The 24,145-nt window shown below is 40.4% G+C and overlaps 1 protein-coding gene across 1 annotated transcript in view; it reads right to left on the reverse strand.

Moving 5' to 3' along the window:
• Positions 1-2,024: 2,024 nt before the first annotated feature.
• LOC133664278 (5'-3' exoribonuclease 1-like) overlaps positions 2,025-24,145 on the reverse strand; it is a 45,330-nt gene continuing 23,209 nt past the window's right edge. Inside the window, exons 17-25 of the mRNA XM_062068790.1 lie at positions 21,706-21,789; positions 21,458-21,637; positions 19,032-19,140; positions 17,420-17,577; positions 17,186-17,299; positions 16,096-16,195; positions 15,794-16,038; positions 13,677-13,784; positions 2,025-5,230 (exon numbers count right to left, since the gene is read on the reverse strand). Of these exons, the coding sequence (XP_061924774.1) occupies positions 4,940-5,230; positions 13,677-13,784; positions 15,794-16,038; positions 16,096-16,195; positions 17,186-17,299; positions 17,420-17,577; positions 19,032-19,140; positions 21,458-21,637; positions 21,706-21,789 (1,389 nt within the window). The 3' untranslated portion in view covers positions 2,025-4,939. The remainder of the gene's footprint in view (positions 5,231-13,676; positions 13,785-15,793; positions 16,039-16,095; positions 16,196-17,185; positions 17,300-17,419; positions 17,578-19,031; positions 19,141-21,457; positions 21,638-21,705; positions 21,790-24,145) is intronic.

The following is a 24,145-nucleotide window of genomic DNA, read 5'->3' on the forward strand; positions in this document are numbered from 1 at the left end:
TTAGTCGTGAATAAAACATGGTGATCACAGGTGGACTTAGTCCAATCCTGAAGTAAATACTTGGTCCTCCAAACACAAATAGTCCAACTTAGTCGTGAATAAAACAAGGTGATCACAGGTGGACTTTGTCCAATCATGAAGTAAATACTTGGTCCTCCAAACACAAATAGTCCAACTTAGTCATGAATAAAACATGGTGATCACAGGTGGACTTAGTCCAATCATGAAGTAAATACTTGGTCCTCCAAACACAAATAGTCCAACTTAGTCGTGAATAAAACATGGTGATCACAGGTGGACTTAGTCCAATCATGAAGTAAATACTTAGTCCTCCAAACACAAATAGTCCAACTTAGTCGTGAATAAAACATGGTGATCACAGGTGGACTTAGTCCAATCCTGAAGTAAATACTTGGTCCTCCAAACACAAATAGTCCAACTTAGTCGTGAATAAAACAAGGTGATCACAGGTGGACTTTGTCCAATCATGAAGTAAATACTTGGTCCTCCAAACACAAATAGTCCAACTTAGTCGTGAATAAAACATGGTGATCACAGGTGGACTTAGTCCAATCATGAAGTAAATACTTGGTCCTCCAAACACAAATAGTCCAACTTAGTCGTGAATAAAACATGGTGATCACAGGTGGACTTAGTCCAATCATGAAGTAAATACTTGGTCCTCCAAACACAAATAGTCCAACTTAGTCGTGAATAAAACATGATGATCACAAGTGGACTTAGTACAATCATGAAGTAAATACTTGGTCCTCCTAACACAAATAGTCCAACTTAGTCGTGAAAAAAACATGGTGATCACAGGTGGACTTAGTCCAATCATGAAGTAAATACTTGGTCCTCCAAACACAAATAGTCCAACTTAGTCGTGAAAAAAACATGGTGATCACAGGAGGACTTAGTCCAATCATGAAGTAAATACTTGGTCCTCCAAACACAAATAGTCCAACTTAGTCGTGAATAAAACATGGTGATCACAGGTGGACTTAGTCCAATCATGAAGTAAATACTTGGTCCTCCTAACACAAATAGTCCAACTTAGTCGTGAATAAAACATGGTGATCACAGGTGGACTTAGTCCAATCATGAAGTAAATACTTGGTCCTCCAAACACAAATAGTCCAACTTAGTCGTGAATAAAACATGGTGATCACAGGTGGACTTAGTCCAATCATGAAGTAAATACTTGGTCCTCCAAACACAAATAGTCCAACTTAGTCGTGAATAAAACATGGTGATCACAGGTGGACTTAGTCCAATCATGAAGTAAATACTTGGTCCTCCAAACACAAATAGTCCAACTTAGTCGTGAATAAAACAAGGTGATCACAGGTGGACTTTGTCCAATTATGAAGTAAATACTTGGTCCTCCAAACACAAATAGTCCAACTTAGTCGTGAATAAAACATGGTGATCACAGGTGGACTTAGTCCAATCATGAAGTAAATACTTGGTCCTCCAAACACAAATAGTCCAACTTAGTCGTGAATAAAACATGGTGATCACAGGTGGACTTAGTCCAATCATGAAGTAAATACTTGGTCCTCCAAACACAAATAGTCCAACTTAGTCGTGAATAAAACATGGTGATCACAAGTGGACTTAGTCCAATCATGAAGTAAATACTTGGTCCTCCTAACACAAATAGTCCAACTTAGTCGTGAATAAAACATGGTGATCACAGGTGGACTTAGTCCAATCATGAAGTAAATACTTGGTCCGCCAAACACAAATAGTCCAACTTAGTCGTGAATAAAACAAGGTGATCACAGGTGGACTTAGTCCAATCATGGAGTAAATACTTGGTCCTCCAAACACAAATAGTCCAACTTAGTCGTGAATAAAACAAGGTGATCACAGGTGGACTTAGTCCAATCATGAAGTAAATACTTGGTCCTCCAAACAAGAGCAGAATAAAACCAAATGTTTGAAGGAGAATGTCCAAGGTGACCTTGGATTTGGTCAAGACCAGAAGAGCCAGGACCAGAACAAAGACCAAGGAGACGTTTCCAAAGCATAGAATCATTTAATTGAACATGATCACATGACTATCAGAGCTTGTACAACATAGCAGGACAAATATTACAAGAAATAAAAAGTCAACAACACAAATAAAAGGATTAGTCACGTGTTGGACTGTACTAAGTCAGGAGTAATATTGACTATCTTGAAGAGGGACTGTACTAAGTCAGGAGTAATATTGACTATCTTGAAGAGGGACTGTACTAAGTCAGGAGTAATATTGACTATCTTGAAGAGGGACTGTACTAAGTCAGGAGTAATATTGACTATCTTGAAGATGGACTGTACTAAGTCAGGAGTAATATTGACTATCTTGAAGATGGACTGTACTAAGTCAGGAGTAATATTGACTATCTTGAAGATGGACTGTACTAAGTCAGGAGTAATATTGACTATCTTGAAGATGGACTGTACTAAGTCAGGAGTAATATTGACTATCTTGAAGATGGACTGTACTAAGTCAGGAGTAAATATTGACTATCTTGAAGATGGACTGTACTAAGTCAGGAGTAAATATTGACTCCCACAGACAAGCAAATGTAAAAAAGTACAGAATGAAAACAAGAAAATAGTCTCTGATCATGCAGATTTAAAAAGTGTTTTAACCAAATTAGTCTTCAAAGAAGTAGTTTTACATCCAAACTTAGTCCTCTGAAGAAAACCAAAGGGGGCGGAGCTACTCTCTGACTTCTATTTGTAGTTTGCCCTTCAAAGGCGAGGAAAAGATGACATCACTTTTAAATCAAAACACAGCAAATCTTACAGTTTTGGCTGCTAAAGTTAGCATGTTGCTAAAGTTAGCATGATGCTAAAACGTAAACATGTCACCAAAATTAATGTGATGCCAAAGTTAGCATGTTGCTAAAGTTAGCATGATGTTAAAATGTAAACATGTCGCCAAAATCAATGTGATGCCAAAGTTAGCATGTTGCTAAAGTCAGCATGATGCTAAAACGTAAACATGTCGCCGAGATTAATGTGATGCCAAAGTTAGCATGTTGCTAAAGTTAGCATGATGCTAAAACGTAAACATGTCGCCAAGATTAACGTGATGCCAAAGTTAGCATGTTGCTAAAGTTAGCGTCTTGCTTAAGTAAACATTTTGCAAAATTAAACATGTTGCTTCAGTTAGCATGTTGCTAAAGTTAACATGCATGTCAAACTTAAGCTACAATGTAAGCATGTTGTTAAAAGTTAGCATTTTGTCAAAGTTACAGTGATGATAACAAGTAAACATGTCATCAAAGTTAGCATGTTGCTCCAGTTAACATGTTGCTAAAGTTGTCATGTATGCTAAAGTTAGCATGATGCTAAAACGTAAACATGTCGCCAAAATTAATGTGATGCCAAAGTTAGCATGTTGCTAAAGTTAGCACGATGCTAAAACGTAAACATGTCGCCAAGATTAATGTGATGTCAAAGTTAGCATGTTGCTAAAGTTAGCATGATGCTAAAACGTAAACATGTCGCCAAAATTAACGTGATGCCAAAGTTAGCATGTTGCTAAAGTTAGCGTCTTGCTAAAGTAAACATTTTGCAAAATTAAACATGTTGCTTCAGTTAGCATGTTGCTAAAGTTAACATGCATGTCAAAGTTAGCATTAAGCTACAATGTAAGCATGTTGTTAGAGTTAGCATTTTGTCAAAGTTACAGTGACGATAACAAGTAAACATGTTATCAAAGTTAGCATGTTGCTCCAGTTAACATGTTGCTAAAGTTGTCATGTATGCTAAAGTTAGCATGATGCTACAATGTAAGCATGTTGTTAGAGTTAGCATTTTGTCAAAGTTACAGTGACGATAACAAGTAAACATTAAAGTTAGCATGTTGCTTAAGTAAGCATGTTGCTCCAGTTAACATGTTGCTAAAGTTGTCATGTATGCTAAAGTTAGCATGATGCTACAATGTAAGCATGTTGTTAGAGTTAGCATTTTGTCAAAGTTACAGTGACGATAACAAGTAAACATTAAAGTTAGCATGTTGCTTAAGTAAGTATGTTGCTCCAGTTAACATGTTGCTAAAGTTGTCCTGTATGCTAAAGTTAGCATGATGCTACAATGTAAGCATGTTGCCAGAGTTAACATGTTCTTAAAGTTACCATAACAAGTAAACATTTGACCAAAGTTAGCATGTTGCAAAATTTGGCATGTTGTTTAAGTCAGCGTGACGCTAAAGTAAACATGTTAAAATTAGCATGTTGGTAAAGTGAACATGTTGCTACAGCTAGCATGATGTTAAAGTTAACTTCTTGCTAAAGTTAACATGTTGCTTCTGTTAACATGTTGCTAAAGCTAGCGTGTTAAAGTTAACATGTTGCTAAAATGAGCATGTTAAAGTAAACATGTTGCCTACGTTAACATTTCGTAAAAGTAGCAAAAGGTGGTATCTTGCTAAACTTAGCATGTTGATATAGTTGGCATGGTGCTAAAGTAGGTACATTGCTTAAATTAGCGTGCTGCTAAAATGTGTATATTTTTCAAGTTAGCATGTTGCAAAAGTTAACATGTTGCCAGAGTTAGCATGTTGCTAGAGTTAGCATGTTGATATAGTTGGCATGTTGCTAAAATGTGTATATTTTTCAAGTTAGCATGTTGCAAAAGTTGACATGTTGCCAGAGTTAGCATATTGCTAGAGTTAGCATGTTGATATAGTTGGCATGTTGCTAGAGTTAGCATGTTGATATAGTTGGCATGTTGCTAAAATGTGTATATTTTTCAAGTTAGCATGTTGCTAAAGTTAGCATGTTGATATAGTTGGCATGGTGCTAAAATGTGTATATTTTTCAAGTTAGCATGTTGCTAGAGTTAGCATGTTGATATAGTTGGCATGGTGCTAAAATGTGTATATTTTTCAAGTTAGCATGTTGCTAGAGTTAGCATGTTACATGAAGATATGACATCACTGCTCCGACACTTTACCCGACTCAAAGTTGACAGCCAGTTTCCTGTGTTTCCTTTTGGAGGCGGAGCCGGGGGTGTGGCCAGTTGAGGGTTTATTTGGCCGGGGGGGAGTGTGCGGGTCTGCCGTTGTCGTGGCAACAGCCTCTGCGCGAGGAGACGACTGGTCTTCTCTGGGCTTCTGAGCGTGTGATTGACCAGGGGGCGTGTCCTGGCCTCTCCTGGCCGCTGATTGGGCGGCGCTGTAGAACTCCTGACTCTTCTTATTGGCCAACACCCGCTTCTTGGTCACCTGATCAACAACATCACACTTCACTCTAGTAATACTTCTAGTAATACTTCACTTTCTACTACTCTGTGTAGTAATACTTCACTTTCTACTACTCTGTGTAGTAATACTTCACTTTCTACTACTCTATGTAGTAATACTCACTTTCTACTACTCTATGTAGTAATACTTCACTTTCTACTACTCTATGTAGTAATACTTCACTTTCTACTACTCTATGTAGTAATACTTCACTTTCTACTACTCTATGTAGTAATACTCACTTTCTACTACTCTATGTAGTAATACTTCACTTTATACTACTCTATGTAGTAATACTTCACTTTCTACTTCTCTTTGTAGTAATACTTCACTTTCTACTACTCTATGTAGTAATACTTCACTTTCTACTACTCTATGTAGTAATACTTCACTTTCTACTACTCTATGTAGCAATACTTCACTTTCTACTACTCTATGTAGTAATACTCACTTTATACTACTCTATGTAGTAATACTTCACTTTATACTACTCTATGTAGTAATACTTCACTTTCTACTACTCTATGTAGTAATACTTCACTTTCTACTACTCTATGTAGTAATACTTCACTTTCTACTACTCTATGTAGTAATACTTCACTTTCTACTACTCTATGTAGTAATACTCACTTTCTACTACTCTATGTAGTAATACTTCACTTTCTACTACTCCCCTAGTAATACTTCACTTTCTACTACTATATGTAGTAATACTCACTTTCTACTACTCTATGTAGTAATACTTCACTTCCTACTACTCTATGTAGTAATACTTCACTTTCTACTACTCTATGTAGTAATACTTCACTTTCTACTACTCTATGTAGTAATACTCACTTTCTACTACTCTGTGTAGTAATACTTCACTTTCTACTACTCTGTGTAGTAATACTTCACTTTCTACTACTCTATGTAGTAACACTCACTTTCTACTACTCTATGTAGTAATACTTCACTTTCTACTACTCTATGTAGTAATACTTCACTTTCTACTACTCTATGTAGTAATACTCACTTTCTACTACTCTATGTAGTAATACTTCACTTCCTACTACTCTATGTAGTAATACTCACTTTCTACTACTCTATGTAGTAATACTCACTTTCTACTACTCTATGTAGTAATACTTCACTTTCTACTTCTTTGTAGTAATACTTCACTTTCTACTACTCTATGTAGTAATACTTCACTTTCTACTACTTTATGTAGTAATACTTCACTTTCTACTACTCTATGTAGTAATACTTCACTTTCTACTACTCTATGTAGTAATACTCACTTTCTACTACTCTATGTAGTAATACTTCACTTTCTACTACTCTATGTAGTAATACTTCACTTTCTACTACTCTATGTAGTAATACTTCACTTTCTACTACTCTATGTAGTAATACTCACTTTCTACTACTCTATGTAGTAATACTTCACTTTCTACTACTCCCCTAGTAATACTTCACTTTCTACTACTATATGTAGTAATACTCACTTTCTACTACTCTATGTAGTAATACTTCACTTTCTACTACTCTATGTAGTAATACTTCACTTTCTACTACTCTATGTAGTAATACTTCACTTTCTACTACTCTATGTAGTAATACTTCACTTTCTACTACTCTATGTAGTAATACTCACTTTCTACTACTCTGTGTAGTAATACTTCACTTTCTACTACTCTGTGTAGTAATACTTCACTTTCTACTACTCTATGTAGTAATACTCACTTTCTACTACTCTATGTAGTAATACTTCACTTTCTACTACTCTATGTAGTAATACTTCACTTTCTACTACTCTATGTAGTAATACTTCACTTTCTACTACTCTATGTAGTAATACTCACTTTCTACTACTCTATGTAGTAATACTTCACTTTCTACTACTCTATGTAGTAATACTTCACTTTCTACTACTCTGTGTAGTAATACTCACTTTCTACTACTCTGTGTAGTAATACTTCACTTTCTACTACTCTATGTAGTAATACTCACTTTCTACTACTCTATGTAGTAATACTTCACTTTCTACTACTCTATGTAGTAATACTTCACTTTCTACTACTCTATGTAGTAATACTCTCTTTCTACTACTCTATGTAGTAATACTTCACTTTCTACTTCTTTGTAGTAATACTTCAGTTTCTACTACTCTATGTAGTAATACTTCACTTTCTACTACTCTATGTAGTAATACTTCACTTTCTACTACTCTATATAGTAATACTTCACTTTCTACTACTCTATGTAGTAATACTTCACTTTCTACTACTCTATGTAGTAATACTTCACTTTCTACTTCTCTTTGTAGTAATACTTCACTTTCTACTACTCCTAGTACTCTTTGTAGTAATACTCACTTCCTACTACTCTATGTAGTAATACTTCACTTTCTACTACTCTATGTAGTAATACTTCACTTTCTACTACTCTATGTAGTAATACTTCACTTTCTACTACTCTTTGTAGTAATACTCACTTCCTACTACTCCTAGTACTCTTTGTAGTACTCATCTTAGTACTTGTTTGTAGTAATACTTACTTTCTGCTACTCTTAGTACTTTTTGTAGTACCCATCCTAGTACTTTTTTGTAGTAATACTTTCTACTACTCTTAATAGTCTTTGTAGTAATACTCTCTTTCTACTACTCTTAGTACTCGAGTAAAACCTGTGTAAAAGTTGGGTAAAGGTAGAGTACAAGTGGAGTAAAAGTGGGGTAAAACTTGGGTAACACTAGCGTAAAACTTGGGTAACACTAGTGTAAAACTTGGGTAAAACTAGAGAAAAACTAGAGAAAAACTTGGGTAAAACTAGAGTAAAACTTGGGTAAAACTAGAGTAAAACTTGGGTAAAACTAGAGTAAAATTTGGGTAAAACAAGAGTAAAACTTGGGTAAAATTAGAGTAAAACTTGGGTAAAACGTGAATAAAACTTGGGTAAAACTAGAGTAAACTTGGGTAAAACTAGAGTAAACTTGGGTAAAACTAGAGTAAAACTTGGGTAAAACTAGAGTAAAACTTGGGTAAAACTAGAGTAAAATTTGGGTAAAACAAGAGTAAAACTTGGGTAAAATTAGAGTAAAACTTGGGTAAAACGTGAATAAAACTTGGGTAAAACTAGAGTAAACTTGGGTAAAACTAGAGTAAACTTGGGTAAAACTAGAGTAAACTTGGGTAAAACTACAGTCAAAGTTGGGTCAAAATTGAGTCAAAGTTGTGTCAAGGTTGGGTCAAGGTTAGGTAAAACTGGAGTAAAACTTGGGTAATACTAGAGTAAAACTTGGGTAAAACTTGGGTAATACTAGAGTAAACTTTGGTAAAACTAGAGTACAACTTTGGTAAAACTAGAGTAAACTTGGGTAAAACTAGAGTCAAAGTTGCTAAGTTGGGTAAAACTGGAGTAAAACTTGGGTATTACTAGAGTAAAACTTGGGTAGTACTAGAGTAAAACTTTGGTAATACTAGAGAAAACTTGGGTAATACTAGAGTAAACTTTGGTAAAACTAGAGTAAAACTTTGGTAAAACTAGCGTAAACTTGGGTAAAACTAGAGTCAAAGTTGCTAAGTTGGGTCAAGGTTGGGTAAAACTGGAGTAAAACTTGGGTAATACTAGAGTAAAACTTGGGTAATACTAGAGTAAAACTTGGGTGATACTAGAGTAAACTTTGGTAAAACTAGAGTAAAACTTTGGTAAAACTAGAGTAAACTTGGGTAAAACTAGAGTCAAAGTTGCTAAGTTGGGTCAAGGTTGGGTAAAACTGGAGTAAAACTTGGGTATTACTAGAGTAAAACTTGGGTAGTACTAGAGTAAAACTTGGGTAATACTAGAGAAAACTTGGGTAATACTAGAGTAAACTTTGGTAAAACTAGAGTAAAACTTTGGTAAAACTAGAGTAAACTTGGGTAAAACTAGAGTCAAAGTTGCTAAGTTGGGTCAAGGTTGGGTAAAACTGGAGTAAAACTTGGGTAATACTAGAGTACAACTTGGGTGATACTAGAGTAAACTTTGGTAAAACTAGAGTAAAACTTTGGTAAAACTAGAGTAAACTTGGGTAAAACTAGAGTCAAAGTTGCTAAGTTGGGTCAAGGTTGGGTAAAACTGGAGTAAAACTTGGGTAATACTAGAGTAAAACTTGGGTAAAACTAGAGTAAAACTTGGGTAAAACTTAGACTTAGACAAACTAATGATCTACAAGGGAAATTGTTCAACACACTAGCTCATCAGGTAATAGACTGATATCATCAGGTAATAGACAGATGTCATCTATTGCTGTATGGCCAGTGTTTTATACAGGTAATAGACTGATATCATCAGGTAATAGACAGATGTCATCTATTGCTGTATGGCCAGTGTTTTATACAGGTAATAGACTGATATCATCAGGTAATAGACAGATGTCATCTATTGCTGTATGGCCAGTGATTATACAGCAGGTAAACAGCTTTGCAGTTGTCCTTCCAGTCCAGTCTGCTGTTCAAGTGGACTCCCAAGTACTTATACTGCTCCACTACTGCCACCTCCCGGCCCCGGATCTTGATGGGCTCCACCGGGGTCACTCTCTTCCTGAAGTCGATGACCAGCTCCTTGGTCTTGTCCACATTAAGGACCAGATGGTTCGCCTGAGACTACTCCACAAAGTCAGCGATCAGTGTCCAATTCCTGTCCCTCTGATACACCCGACCACAGCAGAGTCGTCAGAGTATTTCTGCAGGTGCCAGGACCTGGAACTGTACTGGAAGTCTGAGGTGTACAGGGTGAACAGGAAAGGAGACAGGACTGTGTAGCACCTACACCACTGACCACAGTATCCGACAGGGAGCTCCCCAGTCGCACAAACTGGGGCCTGTCAGACAAGTAATCAGTGATCCAGGAGACAATGGATGAACTGACACCCATACTTGTCACTCATCAGAATTGGCTGAATGGTGTTAAAGGCACTGGAGAAATCAAAGACCATGATCCTCACAGAGCCCTTCCCACCATCCAGGTGAGAGTGAGTACCATGCAGCAGGTAGATAACAGCATCATCCACTCCTACATGGGGCTGATATGCAAACTGTAGAGGATCCAGGGAAGGAGCCACCAGGGGTCTCAGCTGATCCAGCATAAGTCTCTCGAGGACCTTCATGACCTGGGACGTCAGGGCAACAGGTCTAAAGTCGTTCAAGCCCGATGGGATGGGATTCTTGGGCACCGGCACCATGCAGGATGTTTTCCATAGTGCTGGTATCCTTTCTAACTTCAGACTCAGGTTGAAGATGAAGTGCAGGATCTCAGTTAGCTGAGCAGCACAAGTCTTCAGAACCCAGGGGTTGACTCAGTCAGGGCCTGCTGACTTGGCTGGGTTGACTCTCTCCAGCTGTCGTCTCACATGGCCAGGTGTCAGACACACCGGGCTGGCTTTCACAGTGGGGGTGGAAGTGGGGGAGGGGGGAAAAGAAACAGCGGTGGCAGGTAACAGAGAAGGAGTTTGTGGATTGATGGTCAGGGGAGGTGTGAGGACAGGAGTAGTGGGGGGAGGGCCAGTAAGGGGTGTATTGCTAAATCTATTGAAAAACAAATTCAGCTGGTTGGCTCTATCTACACCCCCATCCAGCAGTTAGGCTTTGTTGTTGAAGCCTGTGATGGCTTTCATGCCCTTCCACACATCATGAGTGTTGTTCTGTTGGAGCTTAGCCTCTAGCTTCCTCCTGTAGGCATCTTTCCCTTCTCGCAGCTGAACTTTAAGCTGCCACTGAATCCTCCTCAACTCGTCCCGATCACCAGATCTGAAGGCTAGCTTCTTTTTTTTATTCAGCAGCACCTTTAGCTGGCTGGTGATCCAGGGCTTGTTATTTGGGTAACAGTGGACAGTTTTTGTAGGGATGATGGAGTCCTCACAGAAATTGATGTAGTCTGTGATGCTGTCTGTGATGCTGTCAATGTCTGTCCCGTGAGGCTTACAGAGTACTTCCCAGTCTGTAGTCTCAAAGCAATCCTGTAAAGCAATGCATGCCTCCTGGCTTCTCCTTTGCTCTGACTTTGTTGAAACGGGCCGCCTCCTCACAGCAGGAACATATTGAGGTGTTAAAAACACCAGATTGTGATCAGACCGTCCCGGGGGGGTGTTAGGGCAGTATGCATCTTTTGAATTAGCATAAAGCAGGTCCAGAGTTTTATTGCACAGTGCACATATTGATGGAAAGTGGGTGAAATAGAGTCCAAAGAAACATGATCAAAGTCACCCGAAAGGAGAATGAGGGCATCGGGATGTTTGGTCTGTTGCTTAGCAACAGCGGCATAAATGGTGTCACAAGCAACAGCTTTGTCAGCAGAAGGAGGAACATACACTCCGATGAAGATTACACAAGTAAACTCCCTTGGCAAACAATATGGTCGAATTCCAACAGCCAGAAGTTCAATGTCCGGCATACAAACACACTCCTTAACAGTAACATGTCCAGGATTACACCACCTCTCCTTCACCAAGATGGCAATCCCGCAGTTTTACCCAAGTTTTACTCCAGTTTTTAAGAGTAAAACTTGGGTAAAACTTGGGTAAAACTAGAGTAAAACTTGGGTACAACTAGAGTAAAACTAGAGTAAAACTAGAGTAAATATTGGGTAAAACTTGGGTAAAACTAGAGTAAACTTGGGTAAAACTACAGTCAAAGTTGGGTCAAAGTTGAGTCAAAGTTGGGTCAAAGTTGGGTCAAAGTTGAGTCAAAGTTGAGTCAAAGTTGGGTCAAAGTTGGGTCAAAGTTGGGTCAAAGTTGAGTCAAAGTTGAGTCAAAGTTGGGTCAAAGTTGAGTCAAAGTTGGGTCAAAGTTGAGTCAAAGTTGAGTCAAAGTTGGGTCAAAGTTGAGTCAAAGTTGAGTCAAAGTTGAGTCAAAGTTGGGTCAAAGTTGAGTCAAAGTTGGGTCAAAGTTGAGTGAAAGTTGAGTCAAAGTTGAGTGAAAGTTGGGTCAAAGTTGGGTCAAAGTTGGGTCAAAGTTGGGACAAAGTTGAGTGAAAGTTGGGTCAAAGTTGGGTCAAAGTTGAGTGAAAGTTGAGTGAAAGTTGGGTCAAAGTTGGGTCAAAGTTGGGTCAAAGTTGGGTCAAAGTTGGGACAAAGTTGAGTGAAAGTTGGGTCAAAGTTGGGTCAAAGTTGGGTCAAAGTTGGGTCAAAGTTGAGTCAAAGTTGGGTCAAAGTTGGGTCAAAGTTGAGTGAAAGTTGGGTCAAAGTTGGGTGAAAGTTGGGTCAAAGTTGGGTCAAAGTTGAGTCAAAGTTGGGTCAAAGTTGGGTCAAAGTTGGGTCAAAGTTGAGTGAAAGTTGGGTCAAAGTTGAGTCAAAGTTGGGTCAAAGTTGAGTCAAAGTTGGGTCAAAGTTGAGTCAAAGTTGGGTCAAAGTTGGATCAAAGTTGGGTCAAAGTTGGGTCAAAGTTGGGTCAAAGTTGAGTCAAAGTTGGGTCAAAGTTGGGTCAAAGTTGGGTCAAAGTTGAGTCAAAGTTGAGTCAAAGTTGAGTCAAAGTTGGGTCAAAGTTGGGTCAAAGTTGGGTCAAAGTTGGGTCAAAGTTGAGTGAAAGTTGGGTCAAAGTTGAGTCAAAGTTGGGTCAAAGTTGAGTCAAAGTTGGGTCAAAGTTGAGTCAAAGTTGGGTCAAAGTTGGATCAAAGTTGGGTCAAAGTTGGGTCAAAGTTGGGTCAAAGTTCAGTCAAAGTTGGGTCAAAGTTGGGTCAAAGTTGAGTCAAAGTTGAGTCAAAGTTGGGTCAAAGTTGAGTGAAAGTTGGGTCAAAGTTGAGTGAAAGTTGGGTCAAAGTTGAGTCAAAGTTGAGTCAAAGTTGGGTCAAAGTTGGGTCAAAGTTGGGTCAAAGTTGGGTCAAAGTTGGGTCAAAGTTGGGTCAAAGTTGAGTCAAAGTTGAGTGGAAGTTGGGTCAAAGTTGGGTCAAAGTTGAGTGAAAGTTGGGTCAAAGTTGGGTCAAAGTTGGGTCAAAGTTGAGTCAAAGTTGGGTCAAAGTTGGGTCAAAGTTGAATCAAAGTTGGGTCAAAGTTGGGTCAAAGTTGGGTCAAAGTTGGGTCAAAGTTGAGTAAAAGTTGGGTCAAAGTTGAGTCAAAGTTGAGTCAAAGTTGGGTCAAAGTTGAGTCAAAGTTGAGTCAAAGTTGAGTCAAAGTTGGGTCAAAGTTGAGTCAAAGTTGGGTCAAAGTTGAGTCAAAGTTGGGTCAAAGTTGGGTCAAAGTTGGGTCAAAGTTGAGTCAAAGTTGAGTCAAAGTTGGGTCAAAGTTGAGTCAAAGTTGAGTCAAAGTTGGGTCAAAGTTGAGTCAAAGTTGGGTCAAAGTTGAGTCAAAGTTGGGTCAAAGTTGGGTCAAAGTTGGGTCAAAGTTGAGTAAAAGTTGAGTAAAAGTTGGGTCAAAGTTGAGTCAAAGTTGGGTCAAAGTTGAGTAAAAAGTAAGAGTGAAAAGTGGTGTTCTCTGACCTGCAAGGGGATGAACTGCTTGTGCGAGCCCACAGGTGCAACATGGTGCGAGCCCACAGGTGCAACATGGTGCGAGCCCACAGGTGTAACATGGTGCGAGCCCACAAAGTTGGGTCAAAGTTGAGTCAAAGTTGGGTCAAAGTTGAGTCAAAGTTGGGTCAAAGTTGGGTCAAAGTTGGGTCAAAGTTGGGTCAAAGGTGAGTGAAAGTTGGGTCAAAGTTGAGTGAAAGTTGGGTCAAAGTTGAGTCAAAGTTGGGTCAAAGTTGAGTCAAAGTTGGGTCAAAGTTGGGTCAAAGTTGGGTCAAAGTTGGGTCAAAGTTGGGTCAAAGTTGGGTCAAAGTTGAGTCAAAGTTGGGTCAAAGTTGGGTCAAAGTTGAGTCAAAGTTGGGTCAAAGTTGAGTCAAAGTTGGGTCAAAGTTGGGTGAAAGTTGAGTCAAAGTTGAGTCAAAGTTGGGTCAAAGTTGGGTCAAAGTTGAGTGAAAGTTGGGTCAAAGTTGAGTCAAAGTTGAGTCAAAGTTGAGTCAAAGTTGGGTCAAAGTTGGGTCAAAGTTGGGTCAAAGTTGGGTCAAAGTTGGGTCAAAGTTGAGTGAAAGTTGGGTCAAAGTTGGGTCAAAGTTGGGTCAAAGTTGAGTGAAAGTTGGGTCAAAGTTGGGTCAAAGTTGAGTGGAAGTTGGGTCAAAGTTGGGTCAAAGTTGAGTGAAAGTTGGGTCAAAGTTGAGTGAAAGTTGGGTCAAAGTTGAGTGGAAGTTGGGTCAAAGTTGGGTCAAAGTTGGGTCAAAGTTGAGTGAAAGTTGGGTCAAAGTTGGGTCAAAGTTGAGTCAAAGTTGAGTCAAAGTTGGGTCAAAGTTGGGTCAAAGTTGGGTCAAAGTTGGGTCAAAGTTGAGTCAAAATTGGGTCAAAGTTGGGTCAAAGTTGGGTCAAAGTTGGGTCAAAGTTGAGTGGAAGTTGGGTCAAAGTTGGGTCAAAGTTGAGTGAAAGTTGGGTCAAAGTTGAGTGAAAGTTGGGTCAAAGTTGAGTCAAAGTTGAGTCATAGTTGGGTCAAAGTTGGGTCAAAGTTGGGTCAAAGTTGGGTCAAAGTCGGGTCAAAGTCGGGTCAAAGTTGGGTCAAAGTTGAGTCAAAGTTGGGTCAAAGTTGAGTCAAAGTTGAGTCAAAGTTGGGTCAAAGTTGAGTCAAAGTTGAGTCAAAGTTGGGTCAAAGTTGGGTCAAAGTTGGGTCAAAGTTGGGTCAAAGTTGAGTCAAAGTTGAGTCAAAGTTGGGTCAAAGTTGGGTCAAAGTTGAGTCAAAGTTGGGTCAAAGTTGAGTCAAAGTTGAGTCAAAGTTGGGTCAAAGTTGAGTCAAAGTTGGGTCAAAGTTGGGTCAAAGTTGAGTCAAAGTTGGGTCAAAGTTGGGTCAAAGTTGAGTAAAAGTTGGGTCAAAGTTGAGTCAAAGTTGAGTCAAAGTTGGGTCAAAGTTGAGTCAAAGTTGAGTCAAAGTTGGGTCAAAGTTGGGTCAAAGTTGGGTCAAAGTTGGGTCAAAGTTTAGTAAAAGTTGGGTCAAAGTTGAGTCAAAGTTGGGTCAAAGTTGGGTCAAAGTTGGGTCAAAGTTGGGTCAAAGTTGAGTAAAAGTTGGGTCAAAGTTGGGTCAAAGTTGGGTCAAAGTTGAGTCAAAGTTGGGTCAATGTTGGGTCAAAGTTGAATCAAAGTTGGGTCAAAGTTGGGTCAAAGTTGGGTCAAAGTTGGGTCAAAGTTGAGTAAAAGTTGGGTCAAAGTTGAGTCAAAGTTGAGTCAAAGTTGGGTCAAAGTTGAGTCAAAGTTGAGTCAAAGTTGAGTCAAAGTTGGGTCAAAGTTGAGTCAAAGTTGGGTCAAAGTTGAGTCAAAGTTGGGTCAAAGTTGGGTCAAAGTTGGGTCAAAGTTGAGTCAAAGTTGAGTCAAAGTTGGGTCAAAGTTGAGTCAAAGTTGAGTCAAAGTTGGGTCAAAGTTGAGTCAAAGTTGGGTCAAAGTTGAGTCAAAGTTGGGTCAAAGTTGGGTCAAAGTTGGGTCAAAGTTGAGTAAAAGTTGAGTAAAAGTTGGGTCAAAGTTGAGTCAAAGTTGGGTCAAAGTTGAGTAAAAAGTAAGAGTGAAAAGTGGTGTTCTCTGACCTGCAAGGGGATGAACTGCTTGTGCGAGCCCACAGGTGCAACATGGTGCGAGCCCACAGGTGCAACATGGTGCGAGCCCACAGGTGTAACATGGTGCGAGCCCACAGGTGCAACATGGTGCGGCCGCACAGGAAACACACCCGCTGCTCTGTAGAAGTTTTGGTTCTGGTGGTGCAGGTGAGCAGGAAGAGGTACCGCCCACAAAGGGGCGGGGCCACAGGCCTGGGGCGGCATCATCAAGCCACCTGAAAGCAGCAGCGTTGCCATGACGACATCACTTTGACCTCAGTTACGTTCCTCACCTGGCTGGTTGAAGATGGCTCTGATGGACGGAGCCTGCAGGTGTTCAACGCCACCGCGGTAAACTGGAGCTTGGAGAGGGAAGCTTGGGCCCAGTGAACTCTGGACATAGTTTGATCACATCATGATGAATGACATACCCATCTTTGGAAGGCCAATGACATCATGTCATACCAATCTTTGTAAGGCCAATGACATCATGTCATACCAATCTTTGTAAGGCCAATGACGTCATGGCATACCAATCTTTGAAAGGCCAATGACATCATGTCATACCAATCTTTGGAAGGCCAATGACATCATGTCATACCAATCTTTGTAAGGCCAATGACATCATGTCATACCAATCTTTGGAAGGCCAATGACATCATGTCATACCAATCTTTGTAAGGCCAATGAAATCATGTCATACCAATCTTTGTAAGGCCAATGACATCATGTCATACCAATCTTTGGAAGGCCAATGACATCATGTCTTACCAATCTTTGGAATGCCAATGACATCATGTCATACCAATCTTTGGAAGGCCAATGACATCATGTCATACCAATCTTTGTAAGGCCAATGAAATCATGTCATACCAATCTTTGTAAGGCCAATGACATCATGTCATACCAATCTTTGGAAGGCCAATGACATCATGTCATACCAATCTTTGTAAGGCCAATGACATCATGTCATACCAATCTTTGGAAGGCCAATGAAATTATGTCATACCAATCTTTGTAGGGCCAATGAAATTATGTCATACCAATCTTTGTAAGGCCAATGAAATCATGTCATACCAATCTTTGTAAGGCCAATGACGTCATGGCATACCAATCTTTGTAAGGCCAATGAAATTATGTCATACCAATCTTTGTAGGGCCAATGACATCATGTCATACCAATCTTTGTAAGGCCAATGAAATCATGTCATACCAATCTTTGTAAGGCCAATGACATCATGTCATACTAATCTTTGTAAGGCCAATGACGTCATGGCATACCAGTCTTTGTAAGGCCAATGACATCATGTCATACCAATCTTTATAAGGCCAATGAAATCATGTCATACCAATCTTTGTAAGGCCAATGAAATCATGTCATACCAATCTTTGTAAGGCGAAGAAAGCAGCTTTTTCTTTGGCCTCGTTCTCTGACTGGCACTGTGGTCCGTGAACGATCAGACCGTTGGACAGCTTGACTTGACACAACACCACACCCTAAGTACCCAGAGGACACAACATTAGGGACACAACACCACACCCTAAGTACGTGTGTGTGTGTGGTGCACAGGTGATATTACTTGCAGTGTGTGTGTGTGTGTGCACAGGTGATCATACCTGTGTGTTGTGCATGAAGGTGTAGTCTGGAGGTGCCATGTCTAGCGCCCCACACACACACCCCAGCTCTGACACCTTGCTGGCCATCAGGGTGTTGTTGACACAGGTGACAGGCAGGTGAGGAGAGGCATCTCCATGAGGAACGTTCATCATGGCAGCTGTGGACATGCTAACAGTTAGCACGCTGGCCACACCATCAAAGTGTGAATGAATGATGACTTACCACTGCGGTAAAACTCCAGTAATATTTGGGTAAAACTACATTAAAACTGTGGTAGAACTTGGTAAAAACTGGGGTAAAACTTAGTTAAAACTAGGGTAAAATTCAGATAAAAGCTTTGTTAGAACTGGGTAAAACTCGGGTAAACTGGGGAATAACTGGTGTAAACTTTGGTTAAAACTGGGGTAAAACTTAGTTAAAACTAGGGTAAAATTCAGATAAAAGCTTTGTTAGAACTGGGTAAAACTCGGGTAAACTGGGGAATAACTGCTGTAAGCTTTGGTTAAAACTGGGGTAAAACTTAGTTAAAACCAGGGTAAAATTCAGATAAAAGCTTTGTTAGAACTGGGTAAAACTCAGGTAAACTGGGGAATAACTGCTGTAAACTTTGGTTAAAACTGGGGTAAAACTTAGTTAAAACTAGGGTAAAATTCAGATAAAAGCTTTGTTAGAACTGGGTAAAACTCGGGTAAACTGGGGAATAACTGCTGTAAACTTTGGTTAAAACTGGGGTAAAACTTAGTTAAAACTAGGGTAAAATTCAGATAAAAGCTTTGTTAGAACTGGGTAAAACTCGGGTAAACTGGGGAATAACTGGTGTAAACTTTGGCTAAAACTGGGGTAAAACAGTTAAAACTAGGGTAAAATTCAGATAAAAGCTTTGTTAGAACTGGGTAAAACTCGGGTAAACTGGGGAATAACTGCTGTAAACTTTGGTTAAAACTGGGGTAAAACAGTTAAAATTAGGGTAAAATTCAGATAAAAGCTTTGTTAGAACTGGGTAAAACTCGGGTAAACTGGGGAATAACTGGTGTAAACTTTGGTTAAAACTGGGGTAAAACTTAGTTAAAACCAGGGTAAAATTCAGATAAAAGCTTTGTTAGAACTGGGTAAAACTCGGGTAAACTGGGGAATAACTGCTGTAAACTTTGGTTAAAACTGGGGTAAAACTTAGTTAAAACTAGGGTAAAATTCAGATAAAAGCTTTGTTAGAACTGGGTAAAACTCGGGTAAACTGGGGAATAACTGGTGTAAACTTTGGTTAAAACTGGGGTAAAACTTAGTTAAAACTAGGGTAAAATTCAGATAAAAGCTTTGTTAGAACTGGGTAAAACTCGGGTAAACTGGGGTAAAACTTGATGAAATCTGGGGTAAAACTTGGTGAAATCTGGGGTAAAACTTGGTGAAATCTAGGGTAAAACTTGGGTAAAATTTGGATAAAACCTGCTTAAAAGTAGGGTAAAATTCAGATAAAACCGGGGTAAAGCTTTGTTAGAAGTGGGGTAAAATGCAGGTGAAAGTGGGGTAAATTGTGGGTAAAAGTAGTAAGCCTGAAGGTTGTTTGTTATAAAAAGACTATTAGAGTGAAAGTAGCACAGGACATGATAGTACCTAGTTTTTTAGATCTTCTTCTCATGTTCTTCTGAGCCTCACACACTTGTGGTTCCTTCTGCTGACTGTTGTCTATCTTCAACATCTCCTTCAGCACCATGGTGCCCTTCTGCAACACATGAACACATGAACACATGAAGTCAGTAGACTGAAGGTGGCCACATGACTCCTGGGAATCAGTGGGACTATGAAGTTATGACTGATGAACACATGAAGTCAGTAGACTGAAGGTGGCCACATGACTCCTGGGAATCAGTGGGACTATGAAGTTATGACTGATGAACACATGAAGTTAGTAGACTGAAGGTGGCCACATGACTCCTGGGAATCAGTGGGACTATGAAGTTATGACTGATGAACACATGAAGTCAGTAGACTGAAGGTGGCCACATGACTCCTGGGAATCAGTGGGACTATGAAGTTATGACTGATGAACACATGAAGTCAGTAGACTGAAGGTGGCCACATGACTCCTGGGAATCAGTGGGACTATGAAGTTATGACTGATGAACACATGAAGTCAGTAGACTGAAGGTGGCCACATGACTCCTGGGAATCAGTGGGACTATGAAGTTATGACTGATGAACACATGAAGTCAGTAGCCTAAGATGGCCACATGACTCCTGGGAATCAGTGGGACTATGAAGTTATGACTGATGAACACATGAAGTCAGTAGCCTAAGATGGCCACATGACTCCTGGGAATCAGTGGGACTATGAAGTTATGACTGATGAACACATGAAGTCAGTAGACTGAAGGTGGCCACATGACTCCTGGGAATCAGTGGGACTATGAAGTTATGAATGATGAACACATGAAGTCAGTAGACTGAAGATGGCCACATGACTCCTGGGAATCAGTGGGACTATGAAGTTATGACTGATGAACACATGAAGTCAGTAGACTGAAGGTGGCCATATGACTCCTGGGAATCAGTGGGACTATGAAGTTATGAATGATGAAAACATGAAGTCAGTAGACTGAAGATGGCCACATGACTCCTGGGAATCAGTGGGACTATGAAGTTATGACTGATGAACACATGAAGTCAGTAGCCTAAGATGGCCACGTGACTCCTGGGAATCAGTGGCACTATGAAGTTATGACTGATGAACACATGAAGTCAGTAGACTGAAGGTGGCCACATGACTCCTGGGAATCAGTGGGACTATGAAGTTATGAATGATGAACACATGAAGTCAGTAGACTGAAGATGGCCACATGACTCCTGGGAATCAGTGGGACTATGAAGTTATGACTGATGAACACATGAAGTCAGTAGACTAAGATGGCCACATGACTCCTGGGAATCAGTGGGACTATGAAGTTATGACTGATGAACACATGAAGTCAGTAGACTGAAGGTGGCCACATGACTCCTGGGAATCAGTGGGACTATGAAGTTATGACTGATGAACACATGAAGTCAGTAGACTGAAGGTGGCCACATGACTCCTGGGAATCAGTGGGACTATGAAGTTATGACTGATGAACACATGAAGTCAGTTGACTGAAGGTGGCCACATGACTCCTGGGAATCAGTGGGACTATGAAGTTATGACTGATGAACACATGAAGTCAGTAGACTGAAGGTGGCCACATGACTCCTGGGAATCAGTGGGACTATGAAGTTATGACTGATGAACACATGAAGTCAGTAGACTGAAGGTGGCCACATGACTCCGGGGAATCAGTGGGACTATGAAGTTATGACTGATGAACACATGAAGTCAGTAGACTGAAGGTGGCCACATGACTCCTGGGAATCAGTGGGACTATGAAGTTATGACTGATGAACACATGAAGTCAGTAGCCTAAGATGGCCACATGACTCCTGGGAATCAGTGGGACTATGAAGTTATGACTGATGAACACATGAAGTCAGTAGACTGAAGGTGGCCACATGAGTCCTGGGAATCAGTGGGACTATGAAGTTATGACTGATGAACACATGAAGTCAGTAGACTGAAGGTGGCCACATGACTCCTGGGAATCAGTGGGACTATGAAGTTATGACTGATGAACACATGAAGTCAGTAGCCTAAGGTGGCCACATGACTCCTGGGAATCAGTGGGACTATGAAGTTATGACTGATGAACACATGAAGTCAGTAGCCTAAGATGGCCACATGACTCCTGGGAATCAGTGGGACTATGAAGTTATGACTGATGAACACATGAAGTCAGTAGACTGAAGGTGGCCACATGAGTCCTGGGAATCAGTGGGACTATGAAGTTATGACTGATGAACACATGAAGTCAGTAGACTGAAGGTGGCCACATGACTCCTGCGAATCAGTGGGACTATGAAGTTATGACTGATGAACACATGAAGTCAGTAGCCTAAGATGGCCACATGACTCCTGGGAATCAGTGGGACTACGAAGTTATGACTGATGAACACATGAAGTCAGTGCTGCTCACCAGGGCAAAGGACTGTGGGGACAAGGGCTGGTCTGACTGGCTGCAGGGTGCAGGTGCAGGACCAGGAGCAGGTGCAGGACCAGGAGCAGGTACAGGTGCAGGTGCAGGAAGGTCTGCAGGCTCCTGGCACTCCTTGGAGATCTTCAGGCTGGCTAAAAGCTCCTCAAACTCCAGCGATGGCTGACAGACAGAAAAGGTGTGAAGACAGAGTACAGAGCAGAAAAAAAGGCAGGCATGCAGGTACTGACTTTAGAGGAGTTGACTTTAGAGTCGCTGTTGTGCAAATCTAGATCTTCATTTTTCTTCAACAGTCTGATGGGAGCCATTGAAGGCTGCAAAATACACACAAATACAGCATGGACACATCCTACAGAGTACAAGTACACACTAAGTACACACTTTGAAGGCTGCAAAATACAGCATGGACACATCCTACAGAGTACAAGTACACACTAAGTACACACTTTGAAGGCTGCAAAATACAGCATGGACACATCCTACAGAGTACAAGTACACACTAAGTACACACTTTGAAGGCTGCAAAATACAGCATGGACACATCCTACAGAGTACAAGTACACACTAAGTACACACTTTGAAGTCTTCAAAATACAGCATGGACACATCCTACAGAGTACAAGTACACACTAAGTACACACTTTGAAGTCTGCAAAATACAGCATGGACACATCCTACATAGTACAAGTACACACTAAGTACACACTTTGAAGGCTGCAAAATACAGCATGGACACATCCTACAGAGTACAAGTACACACTAAGTACACACTTTGAAGGCTGCAAAATACAGCATGGACACATCCTACAGAGTACAAGTACACACTAAGTACACACTTTGAAGTCTGCAAAATACAGCATGGACACATCCTACAGAGTACAAGTACACACTAAGTACACACTTTGAAGTCTGCAAAATACAGCATGGACACATCCTACAGAGTACAAGTACACACTAAGTACACACTCACTACGTTTACATGCAGTAAATTAGTCTGATTCCTCAAGTAGTTTGGTTTTGTATTTTCACACCTATGTCTAAAGTCCAAGGGTCTATCTTGTGACCTGACTGATACTGTTCCAGATGAAGGTTGTTATTGTCCTGGACTATCTTGTGCCCTGACTGATACTGTTCCAGATGAAGGTTGTTATTGTTGTGGACTATCTTGTGACCTGACTGATACTGTTCCAGATGAAGGTTGTTATTGTTCTGGACTATCTTGTGCCCTGACTGATATTGTTCCAGATGAAGGTTGTTATTGTTCTGGACTATCTTGTGCCCTGACTGATACTGTTCCAGATGAAGGTTGTTATTGTTGTGGACTATCTTGTGCCCTGACTGATACTGTTCCAGATGAAGGTTGTTATTGTTGTGGACTATCTTGTGCCCTGACTGATACTGTTCCAGATGAAGGTTGTTATTGTTGTGGACTATCTTGTGACCTGACTGATACTGTTCCAGATGAAGGTTGTTATTGTTGTGGACTATCTTGTGACCTGACTGATACTGTTCCAGATGAAGGTTGTTAATGTTGTGGAATATCTTGTGCCCTGACTGATACTGTTCCAGATGAAGGTTGCTATTGTTGTGGACTATCTTGTGACCTGACTGATACTGTTCCAGATGAAGGTTGTTAATGTTGTGGACTATCTTGTGACCTGACTGATACTGTTCCAGATGAAGGTTGTTACTGCTCTGGACTATCTTGTGACCTGACTGATACTGTTCCAGATGAAGGTTGTTACTGCTCTGGACTATCTTGTGCCCTGACTGATACTGTTCCAGATGAAGGTTGTTACTGCTCTGGACTATCTTGTGCCCTGACTGATACTGTTCCAGATGAAGGTTGTTACTGCTCTGGACTATCTTGTGCCCTGACTGATACTGTTCCAGATGAAGGTTGTTATTGTTGTGGACTATCTTGTGACCTGACTGATACTGTTCCAGATGAAGGTTGTTATTGTTGTGGACTATCTTGTGCCCTGACTGATACTGTTCCAGATGAAGGTTGTTATTGTTGTGGACTATCTTGTGCCCTGACTGATACTGTTCCAGATGAAGGTTGTTATTGTTGTGGACTATCTTGTGCCCTGACTGATACTGTTCCAGATGAAGGTTGTTATTGTTGTGGACTATCTTGTGCCCTGACTGATACTGTTCCAGATGAAGGTTGTTATTGTTGTGGACTATCTTGTGCCCTGACTGATACTGTTCCAGATGAAGGTTGTTATTGTTGTGGACTATCTTGTGCCCTGACTGATACTGTTCCAGATGAAGGTTGTTATTGTTCTGGACTATCTTGTGCCCTGACTGATACTGTTCCAGATGAAGGTTGTTATTGTTGTGGACTATCTTGTGCCCTGACTAATACTGTTCCAGATGAAGGTTGTTATTGTTGTGGACTATCTTGTGACCTGACTGATACTGTTCCAGATGAAGGTTGTTATTGTTGTGGACCATCTTGTGCCCTGACTGATACTGTTCCAGATGAAGGTTGTTATTGTTGTGGACCATCTTGTGCCCTGACTGATACTGTTCCAGATGAAGGTTGTTATTGTTGTGGACTATCTTGTGCCCTGACTGATACTGTTCCAGATGAAGGTTGTTATTGTTGTGGACTATCTTGTGCCCTGACTGATACTGTTCCAGATGAAGGTTGTTATTGTTGTG

Source organism: Entelurus aequoreus, linkage group LG14 (assembly GCF_033978785.1).
Source record: "Entelurus aequoreus isolate RoL-2023_Sb linkage group LG14, RoL_Eaeq_v1.1, whole genome shotgun sequence".
NCBI lineage: Eukaryota > Metazoa > Chordata > Actinopteri > Syngnathiformes > Syngnathidae > Entelurus > Entelurus aequoreus.